The sequence below is a fragment of the Python bivittatus genome, unplaced genomic scaffold (assembly GCF_059951505.1).
Source record: "Python bivittatus isolate LINGU-HERP-01145 unplaced genomic scaffold, Pbiv_v1 ctg000470_np1212, whole genome shotgun sequence".
Taxonomy (NCBI): Eukaryota; Metazoa; Chordata; class Lepidosauria; order Squamata; family Pythonidae; genus Python; species Python bivittatus.
Genome location: NW_028277065.1, coordinates 1,327,141 through 1,338,196, shown reverse-complemented (window position 1 = coordinate 1,338,196; position 11,056 = coordinate 1,327,141). Strand labels below are relative to the sequence as shown.

At 34.8% G+C, this 11,056-nt stretch overlaps 1 protein-coding gene across 1 annotated transcript; it reads right to left on the bottom strand.

Moving 5' to 3' along the window:
- Positions 1–9,781: 9,781 nt before the first annotated feature.
- LOC148215553 (olfactory receptor 14I1-like) lies at positions 9,782–10,741 on the bottom strand. Its single transcript, XM_088142955.1, has one exon. It carries the CDS (start codon positions 10,739–10,741, stop codon positions 9,782–9,784), a length of 960 nt encoding a protein of 319 aa, XP_087999081.1.
- Between the last annotated feature and the right edge of the window lie 315 nt (positions 10,742–11,056).

Here is an 11,056-nt window from a genome sequence, read left to right as displayed (position 1 = left end):
TTTAACTGTAGGATGTAAATTATGGCATTACTTTAAAATAATCCTTTGAATGATCTTCTCATCTCTACGTTATGATCCACAAAATGGGGACTGTAAAGAATGGCTTCAAATCATAGCCTTCAATTCTATTTGACAACTTAATTTGAATCAACCACTCTATATAGATGGTTAACCTTGCCTTAGAAAGTGAATGAAAATGTTTTCAAAGACTCCATATTGTATGTTGGCATAGCCCTAAGATTTAAGGACATATTAAAATTGAAAATGAGCATCATCATCATCATCATCATCATCATCATCATCATCATTATTATTATTATTATTATTATTATTATTATTATTTTCATCAATGGCTCTGAATGGACTTGCATTTTGGCATTCCTCAAATAAATATTTTCAGGACATGCACTTCTCATTCTCCCTTTATGATATACAAATTGGAGGTTATTTCACCTACATATGAAATTAAAAGCATTTGATAGACCCAAATGAATAATGTCTAATGTCATTTAAATCATTGAATTACTTACAGAGTTGATTAACTGAATCCGATTAAACCATCCAAATATGGCCAGAACAATTCACTTTGATCCACTTCAGAAAACTAAGGTGTGCGTGAGCAAAAGGATTTGAAATGACAAGTTCTGTTTAACAACTTAAATAAAGTTAGAAGTGAATATGACTTTGAGTTTTAATGATTTTGCATTTGAAGAGAATCTCCAAATGAATATTTGACTATGTATTAAAATGGAAAATGAGCATATATTTAAAGAACTGATAGGAAAATGTCCCGTAAGTAGTTTAAATAAAGATATGGTAAATCTGCAGATTGACAGAGATTAACCTCAGCCTTTAACTTTAACTTCAGAGAATTACATTAGCCAAGTTAGTGAAATTTTTATCTAAATAAATCAGCAGTCTGTTCTTCAGTAACTGGAAATTACCTTTGTGGAGAGGAATGTTTTATGGTTGGTGGTAGATCATCTTCATGTGTTACTAAGTTTTAGTGCTGCTTATTTTCATCTCTTCCTAAATAACATTGCCTGAACAATCATGATTAAATGAATAATGGCTAACATTGAAATCTCTTTGTTTTAACTGGAACTGTAATTGCTGGAAAAGGGAAGGAATGCTTATGCTCAATAATGAAAAGATGAAGAGAGAAATAACTTATTCAAGGTAAAATTACTCACCATCTTTATTCATACAGATTTCTGTAATGTTTCCATTGTCTTTGTGCCTCTCTCAATGAGATTTTATCTTCTGCATCCATTAGTGACTTTCTATTTAATTTCCCTTGTGATTTTCCCCAAAGTCAGTCCCCATTCGCAACACAGAACAGCCATTGTGGAGTGGAGGTTTTTCTGAACCCCTCAGGACCATATTATTTTAATAGAAGAGTTCAATAGAGAAAAAAGGCTGATCTTCTGATTTGGGGGCTCAATAATAGGAGAGAAAATATTGTTGGGCACCAAATTTTCTGTCAGTTTTAAAATAATGGAGATCTGAAATCTCTCCATGGTACTGTATTTTAGTATAAGTTTAAGGTTGCCATGTTTTAATGTTTATTTATTTATTTATTTGTCTGTTTTTATTTTTTTAAAGCATTTGTGCAGCTGCCCATCTTAAAACCAAACTCTGGTGGTTTACAATCCAACAATAGGAACAACATATATGTCTAAAAAGAAAAAAAAATTCAAAACAATGAAACAAAAACCAGGAAAAACAGAAATAATATTGCCCTATTCTTATAATATTGCAAGGTACAACATCATTATTTCTACGAATTTAACGTAGCTGTTGCTACTTGTGCAGAATAACGCACCCATCAGCTAATAGCCGTACAAGGTTAAACAACAACAACACATGAAGGAGACAACTTTATTTCTAATAATTGTCCAAACGTAATCTACAACTTTAGGGAATTATAACTTTGCTGGCTATCCTGTAAATCAGGATTTGCAAACTTTTCTGAGAAGGAGCTGCACCCAGCATTTCTGGGAGGAGTGGGTGTGACACAGTGGGAAAGTTGGAAATTCAGTGACATCATCATCATCATCATCATCATCATCATCATCATCATCATCTCAGGGATGATGATGAGGAGGAGGAGGAGGAGGAGGAGGAGGAGGATTTTGTAGGGCTGTTTCCTATTTTCCCTCATTTTAGAATGGAAGTTTTGTGTCAGATCGTTCTTAAGCTTTCTTTTAGAATACAAGTGAGTTGTATTTCCTACCAGAAAATTATGAGCAATTGTGATGCCACATCACACTTAAAAAGCTGAATGTGAGATTGGGGATGATGGTAGCCCACAGATGCTTACAACCTATTCAATACCCATTGATCCACTTTGTGGAAATGTTTGGTTTCTGACAGGCTTCTCAGAATACTTTTAAACCTTCTTATTCTCCAAAGATAATGTGTAAATTTGTGTCTATGTGGTTTTATAAATTTATAATTTAGGAAAGCCATGAGAAATGTCACTGCCAACAATCACTTCCAGGCATATGTAGATAAGAAGACATGAAGATCCCATGAAAATATAAGAGTTCTCTGAATCGAGGTAGGGATGCAATGTAGAAACACACAGCTCACTACTGAATAAATATTATTGCAGCCTCTCTTTATTCTATCCTATCAATAAAGTGATTAATAAAGGAGGAAGTGTCACAATATCCCTATTTCCCCCTTGAATTGTAGGATATACAGTATGAATTCTTAAGGGGGCTATAATATTTTTCCATTCCCTCATGCAGAGTTTTTGGACCAATGGTTTTGCATTAATTATGCATTTTGAAGGTCTTGCTTCCTCCTTACAACTGAGTGATTTGCAATGTCACTTACAAAAATCAGTAATAGTACATCATTATCAGAAACTGTACTTCATCCAGCTGCCTTTATACATTTGGGTGATCAAGAGGGACCCACAAAAAGGACCTTTTGAAGAATATTCTCAGGACCTACCTGAGCTATTTTAAATACTAAATTATTTCTGAAGTGCTCATGTATCAAGTCTGATCATATTCAAACCATTTATTTAATTATTGAATTGATTCAATTCAAATTAATTCAGATCAAAGCATGCAAATTTGGTCAAGTCTCTTCCATTTGAACTTATTACAATACTAAAACTAATATGTAGATGAGAAAAAAGAGTTTGGATCAGTCGCTTCTATTTAACAATTTAAATTCAGCATATGATTCAATCTAGTCACTTTGGTATAGAAAGGGAAGAAAATACTTTAAAAGGGAATATCCATATGGAATATTGACACAGCCCTGGGCTTTAAGGTTATATTAAAAGTGAAAACAATGACATGTTTAATCTGATTAAAGAGAAATAATCTGAATTTAAATGATCATGGTGAACCTTTAAACTTAGCAGAATGTGAGCTTTTAACCTCAGTGGATTTTGAAAAACTTTGACTATATAAGTAAATAAAGTCTATATAGTAATAGGGGTAGGGGTGGGGACTGTAGGGAAAGTTTTGTGTTCTATGTTGTTTCTTGATTAATTTAAGATCCATTAAATTCTAGTGTTGTTTATTTGCATCTTGCTCCTTAAATAAAAGTGCCTGAAGAGTCATTCCTCTGTAGGCAGCTGATGCTGATCTTATAATCTGTTTTTATGGAATTGTAATTACAAGGGAAAGAGAAGGAAAGACTGTTACACATATGTAAAGGGAAAAAAAGGAGAAATAATGGACACATTCAAAATAAAATAAGTGTAAAAATAACACGCCATCTTTATCCATGTTTATGCAGCTTTCAGTGAGATTTTAACTTGGGCAGCCAAGACTGAGATTTCATCCAATTTCTATTGCCAGATCTCCTTCTCCTTCTCCTTCTCCTTCTCCTTCTCCTTCTCCTTCTCCTTCTCCTTCTCCTTCTCCTTCTCCTTCTCCTTCTCCTTCTCCTTCTCCTTCTCCTTCTCCTTCTCCTCCTCCTCCTTTGGCAGGACAAAAAAGCCACTGTCTAGTGAGTTACTTGGTTTATTTTTTAAACTCCTTGGATCATTGCTCTAGAGCAGCATTTCTCAAACTTCTTTGGGTCACCACCCCCTTAGTTATACCAAGTTTTTGTAATGCTCCCTGTCCTGCATGTGTGTGAATTATTTAAAAAAAATGTTAAAAATTATTGATTGCACATTTTTTATTTCTTTGTAAACAATTTGTTGGGTAAATTATGTGTAAACTAACAGCCCTCTGAATTCAAATGCCCTCCAAGGGGTGGTATTGCCCACTTTGAGAAACACTGCTCTAGAGTCTGTATTATTGGAATGGGGGGGGGAAGTATTTTTTAGGCTCAATAGTGGGAAAAGGTGTATCAAAATAGATGAACACTAAATATGATTCTGTCAGTTTTCATATTATAGAAATCTAAAATGCCTCAACTCAGGAAAAAAAAAATGTTGCTCTTTGTTGAGAATGCTGTACAGATGTTGTTAGAAATAAAATATTATGGATTGTTCTTTAATGAGAGAGGATCTATTTTGAGTTCATTGTAGTATAACTAACCCCTAACAATATTTGCTAGTCCTATACAAACAACTTTGCTATATTATCCTAACAATCAGGGGTTGGCAAACGTTTACTGCATAGGAGCTGTACCTAACCATTTTTTGAATAGGTGGGGGTCACAATGGAAAGGTTGATCTGACAAATTCAATGGGAATATCCTTTGCTTGTAAGTGAAGTGACATGTTTATATTTTTCCCCTCATTTTGCAAGAGTAGATTTACAGAGTTTGTGCTTTCTACTATAAAATGTCAGGCAATTGTTTTGCCATGCCACTGTTCATGTGTATAAAATGATTATTTTATATTACGCCCTATAGATTCAATGGAAGAATAAACATGTGCGTAGTTCTCCAACAAAAGCTTTGACTGGTTTACTTATTAATTGATTGATTACTCCAAAGTAATCAATAGATTACTCTATTCCAAAGAGATATGCCTTCACATAATGTCTCCCTAATATGAAAATCTGAGACATAATATGGTTGTTTTTTCTGAGCCTGATTTTTTCAATCATTCATTTGTTTGTATTCTTGGCTGTCTGTGGTATTCTCAGAAGTCTTCTCCAACACTAAAGTGAGAAAATGGCAATATTCCTTCTATTCTGCTTCTTCAAAAGTCCAACATTTGCTTTCATGAAGTTTATAGGAAAAATCATTGTCTGTAAATTTCTGATTTTCACAGGCGTAGGCACATCCCAGCTTCTGAATATCTTTTTCAAGGCCTTCATTGCTACCTTACCAAGTGCTAGTTTATGAATATTTATTGATTTCTGGTTCCTGTACTGTTGATAGCTTCTGCCTTTTAGCATCAACTATCTACCATTTCAGTATCTTCACTGTCAATTCTAAAGCTGACTACTGTACCTGTTGCCATTGGTTTGTTATTCTTTGTCCTGGATAGTTGTTTTTCTTTTTCTTTTTTCTTTTTTTATTGTGCTCCTTGATTTTCATTACTAGAGGCTACAGATCATCTGCATTTTCAGCTATCAGAGAAGTGTCATCAGCGTAGTGCAGGTTATTGATGCTTTTTCCTATGATTTTAAAGCCACACTCCTTTTCTTCCAATCCAGCTTCCCTCAATACATATTCCACAAAAAATGTCTAACCTCTCCATTTTGGAAAAGTATTTTCTTTAATTAATTAAAACATGACAAAATGTATTTCACTTTTGCATAGATGTCATAATATTTAAAGAACAGAAAATATGTGTAATTTGTTCTATCATTAAATGAGTATGTGGTATATTTGGTGACTTACATCAAGTTAATTCTTGAGGGGTTGTTTGCTTGTTTTTATTTATTTATTTATTTATTTTGTCTGGTTGGATATTATATCTTCATAAATAATTGATTTGTTGGATGTATGTATATTATTACTTTTTTAAATTTTCTTTTCGTATATTGATTTCTCTGTATTTCTTTCTAAAAATTTGAAAAAAAAATAGAGTGACAAACAAGGAGACAGACACAATGCAATAAGTGTATTTAACCATCATTATCTTCTTGTCATGCTTTTACTGAAATCTATGTGGAGAACTCATTTGATCTGCACCTTGGTTTCATTTCATGTGTATGTTACTAGAAGTAAGTTTGGATGCTAAGGATAAAGAACTGGTTAGACGCTATTGCACCAAATTTTCTATATTTCCCTTTAGATTTTTTTTTTTTAATGAACCATTTTATGATATTTGAACAAGGCCTGAGAATTTGTTTACTTAGAAATGTGGTGTACTCATATAATTTGGGACGATGAACTACCATTCATGTATCACATTTGTAGGAAAAGATGGCCTGACACTATATTCACATATCACAAAATAAGTTGAATGACATATTAAACTACTCCAGCTAGTTAATACAAATGTTTGCATGAACTCTTTACCCTCGTCTTAACCACAATTGGTTTTTCTTTGAATTAAAATGCCATGCTTCCATTACTGACTAATATTTGAAACTTTGGTTATAAATTGTTTGCAAATTCTCATTACAGTACCTGTGCCAAATTTATTCAGAATATTAAATGGAGGAGCAATCACAAAACATGATTAAAAATATAATGGTGACCAGCTGAAGTGGTTTAATGTGTCATTCCTATTAAAGACTTGGAACAGGTTCAGATGTCATTGGAAAACTCCATATTTATTTTAACCACATTTTCTTGAATCAGCAAGAAATAGCCCAAGGTAAATACTGCAGATCAGTAAGCTAATCAGATCCTGTTTAAACCAAATTTGCCTTCCCCCCACCCTTTTTTTTCTTTACAGATACTCTTTTAATAGATGAAGAACTTTTGGCATAAAGAATGGGCTGGACAGGTTTATCTGATGTTTTAAAAAGTGGTAGTTCTCATGATTCATAAACTTCCTTCTTTATAACTGATATAGGGAGATATTTTGTATAATCTGAATTGTTTTAAAGCAAAAATTGCTTTTGCCGTACTATATAAGCTGCCTAGAGCTACTTTGGCAATTGAGGAAGCATATATATAAATAAACAAACAAACAAACAATTAAAACACCACTAAAGAGGGATGGTGAACAGCTCATGTTTACTAGGCTTCTCATTTGTCCAGCCATATGTTTATGATCTATTAGGAGCTCCACATTACTATTAACATGCATTTTCAACATTTCTCACATGGAATTCTTAAATACTATTTGCAATAATTTTCCATAAAGCAGACAAACAAGTTTATTTACTTTCAAATGCATTTCATCAATGCCTTCTCCTAATAAATACATCGTTTACACATGTTACACATTGGATTACTGCAATATGCTCCTCATGGGGTTACCCTTGAAGATTATGCAGAAGCTGCAACTGGTCCAAAATACAATGACATGAACAACTCTGGGTGTGCCACAATTCACCCAAGTAACACCACTGCTGCATGAGCTGCACTGGCTTCCATTTGCTTCCTGGGTACAATTCAAGGTGTTGGTTATTACCTTTAAAGCTTACATGGCACAGGGGCAGGTTACTGGTGAGACCTCCTCCCTCTGAATGTATCTTCCTGTCCTACTAGGTTAAATAGGGTGGGTTCCCTCCAGGTCCCCTCCTTTAAATGTTACCATCTGATGGATCCTCAGAAGCATGCCTTCTCGGTAGCTGTCCCAGTCCTTTGGAACAGCCTCTCACCAGAGATCAGTGGGGTCCCTACCTTTTAAGAGTTCTGGAGGGCTGTGAAAACCTGGTTCTTCTCCAAGCATTGGGCTACAATGGGGGGTTGAGCTGTAAGGATTTTTTCTCTGGCATCTGGAGGGAAGGATATTTTTTTAACTATGCTTTATGGATAGTTGTGAGCCATCTAGAGTCATTGTATGAGATAGGTGGCCATATAAGTCTTATAAATAAAATAAATAAATGTTCTGTAGTACATCCATATTGGAAATATATAAACTTCCATTCAATTAGATACTTCACATCAGTTAATTCTAATTTCATATCTCTTAGTTACGTGTTATTGCCAGAGTATTGTGATAATAATTTTGAACCTGAAACATCAGACAAAAGTGAAAGAGTTGTAACAAAAAGAACCAGTACAGTCTAGTGGTTAATCAATGGATTAGAAGCTAGGAGAAAATGAGTCTTGCTCCTGCCCTATCCAGCCATGTGTCCTTGCAGTGAATGCTCTCTCCCAGGCCAGTTTTTAACATGTTGGCAAGAAAATTGCATGGCCATGTCCCTACAGTCACCAAGAATGCGAGATGGCTCAGTGCACCATAACAACGTTCAGTCTTAACAGAGATGAGTTCAATCTCATAAATGAATAAAATAAACTTTCTAATTTAACAATGTATTGCAAATTGGGAGACTGCTACATACAGTAAGTTTTTATACCCTATGTCTGTGTTTTCACTTTCTTGTTGAAATTCAAAAACAGGTAGCTGCACAGTTCATTCTTCTTAAAAAAACAATAACTTTTGACCAAAAACTCTTGAAAGACTGACTTTGATGTCGCTGGTTGAGTTCTAATCAACTACTTAAGGTAAAAAAGCTGAGCTTGTTATCTTGTGATAAGCACTTTTTTCAAACTATAGATTAATGGATTCAAAATAGATGGAATAATGGAATACATGATTGATGTTATGAAGTTAAGGCATGATGGGCTGTCACATACACATGCAAGGTGATTAAATATTTCATCACTATATTTAACTAAACTCTACACCATATATATTATTTTTTAACAAAAATGAAAAATATTGTTTATTTTTTAAAATCTCTTATTTAATTTAAATTTTCTCCTCTCCTCTCCTCTCCTCTCCTCTCCTCTCCTCTCCTCTCCTCTCCTCTCCTCTCCTCTCCTCTCCTCTCCTCTCCTCTCCTCTCCTCTCCTCTCCTCTCCTCTCCTCTCCCCTCCCCTCCTCTCCTCTCCTCTCCTCTCCTCTCCTCTCCTCTCCTCTCCTCTCCTCACCTCTCCTCTCCTCTCCTCTCCTTTTTTTTGGGGGGGGGGATTTCCAGTTTACTTTCTTATAGGTATATAGTGTATTTCCTAATTTGCTATTTCATCTGGGCTCAAATCTATCGATATCAGCTTACATGTATCAAGAACAATCTCAGGCAATGTATATGTACTAACCTTAGTGATATACTATGTGCTGCTAGGAGAAATACAGCTTGATTATAGAATTGGTTACACAATTGCAGAATTCATTAAACAATTACAGAAAAGTACAGACTATGTACTCCCCCTTCTCCATAATGATTGGGAAATGAGGCTACTGTATTTCTATATCTTTCCCATTAATATAGTCTTTCTAACTTGTTTTGGCTACCTTGGCAATCATTAACATCAGACACTATACAGAGGAATCAGAGATGGTAAATTCTACATTTCATTTCAGTTATTATATGCCCAGTCGTAATTAAGCCAGTTGAGTTCTAATCAACTCCTTAAGGTAACAAAGGTGAGCTTATTAACTTGTGGTAAGGATTTTTTAACAACATGTTGCAGTGCAGAGAAAATCAGCTCAGGAAGATATAGATCATTTAGGCAACCTCTCTGCTCTACCGGGGGGGAGGGGGGGGGATTTGGCCAGCCACAGGAAGGTTACCAAGAAAATTTCACAGACTTGTCCCCATACTCACCATGGTTCAGGGCTGTCTTAGTGGACCATAACAATATTCCGTCTAAACTGAGATGAGTCCAATCTCATAAATGAATAAAATAAAGTAACTTTCCAATATAAGGTAATGTATTGGAAAGTGGAAGATGGCTTCATAAATAGCCCATGTTTGCTTTCATACTTTCCTGTTGAAATTCAAAAATCGGTAGATGCACAGCTCATTCTCCTTAAAAATAAGAAGAAGAAATTCTGACCAAAATGTCTGGAAAGAGCAACTTTGATATCTTGGTTTCTCATGCTGTAGATTAATGGATTCAACAAAGGTGGAATAATGGAATACATTATTGTTATTATAAAGTCAAGAATTGATGGACTGTCAGCTATAGGCTTTAGGTAAGCAAAGCAAGAAGTAAACATGAATAGGGAGAAGACTATGAGGTGTGGTAGGCAAGTAGAGAAGGCCTTTCTCCGTCCCTGAACAGAAGGAATTCGCAGTACAGCAGAGAAGACATGCACATAAGTGAAAATGACAAAGGTAAAACAACCAATTGCTAATGTAGCACTGAAGAAAATAACTCCAATTTCATTTACATATAAATCAGAGCAGGCAATCTTAAGTAAATATGGGATTTCACAGAAGAACTGGTTGATAATATTAGAGCAGAAAGGAGTAGTAAAAGTGACAATAGTGTGTAATGTAGTATTGAGAAGGCTGGCAGTCCATACACTGCCAACCATTTTGGTGCAGGCCTTCCTGTTCATTATCATTTCATATCGTAAAGGATTGCAAATGGCAACATATCGATCATAGGCCATGACAGTAAGGAGGGAAACACCACAGCTCACGAAAAAGAAGAACAACAGGACTTGGGCAACACACCCAGAACGAGAAATAGTCCTTATCTTCATCAGAGAATTAAAAACAGCTTTGGGGATAGTAACTGAAACTGAACCAATGTCTTGCATGGCTAAATTCATCAGGAAGAAGTACATGGGGGTGTGAAGGTGGTGGTCAGAAATAACAGCAGAGATGAGGAGAAGGTTCCCTGTTACCGTCATGAAATACAGTATCAGAAGTAAAGCTGCATGCATAATCTGTAGCTCCCAGATCTTTGAGAATTCCAGGAGAAGAAACTGAGTTGTTTCATTATCCATTCTTAATAATTACAGCCTTAGAAGGAAAAGGGAAAAGAATTGTTAAAAAAAAATCCTATTCAATAATGTTTGTACTGGTTTGGATCAATATTTAGTGAAGAATGCATTAAATCTTTTAATAAAAGATTCTGAGCAATAGTATTATGTAATTGTGTTTACTTAAAGTTCAGGGTTATGATTCTTACTGATATTTAATCACTGTCAAGTCTTATGGCATTATTTTTTTAGTCCTGGGCTTAGAGATATTTGAGTTTGTTTGTTTAATAGCATTTTCTAACACAAATTTCATCAGAAATAGGAGGCTAAAGCAAACAG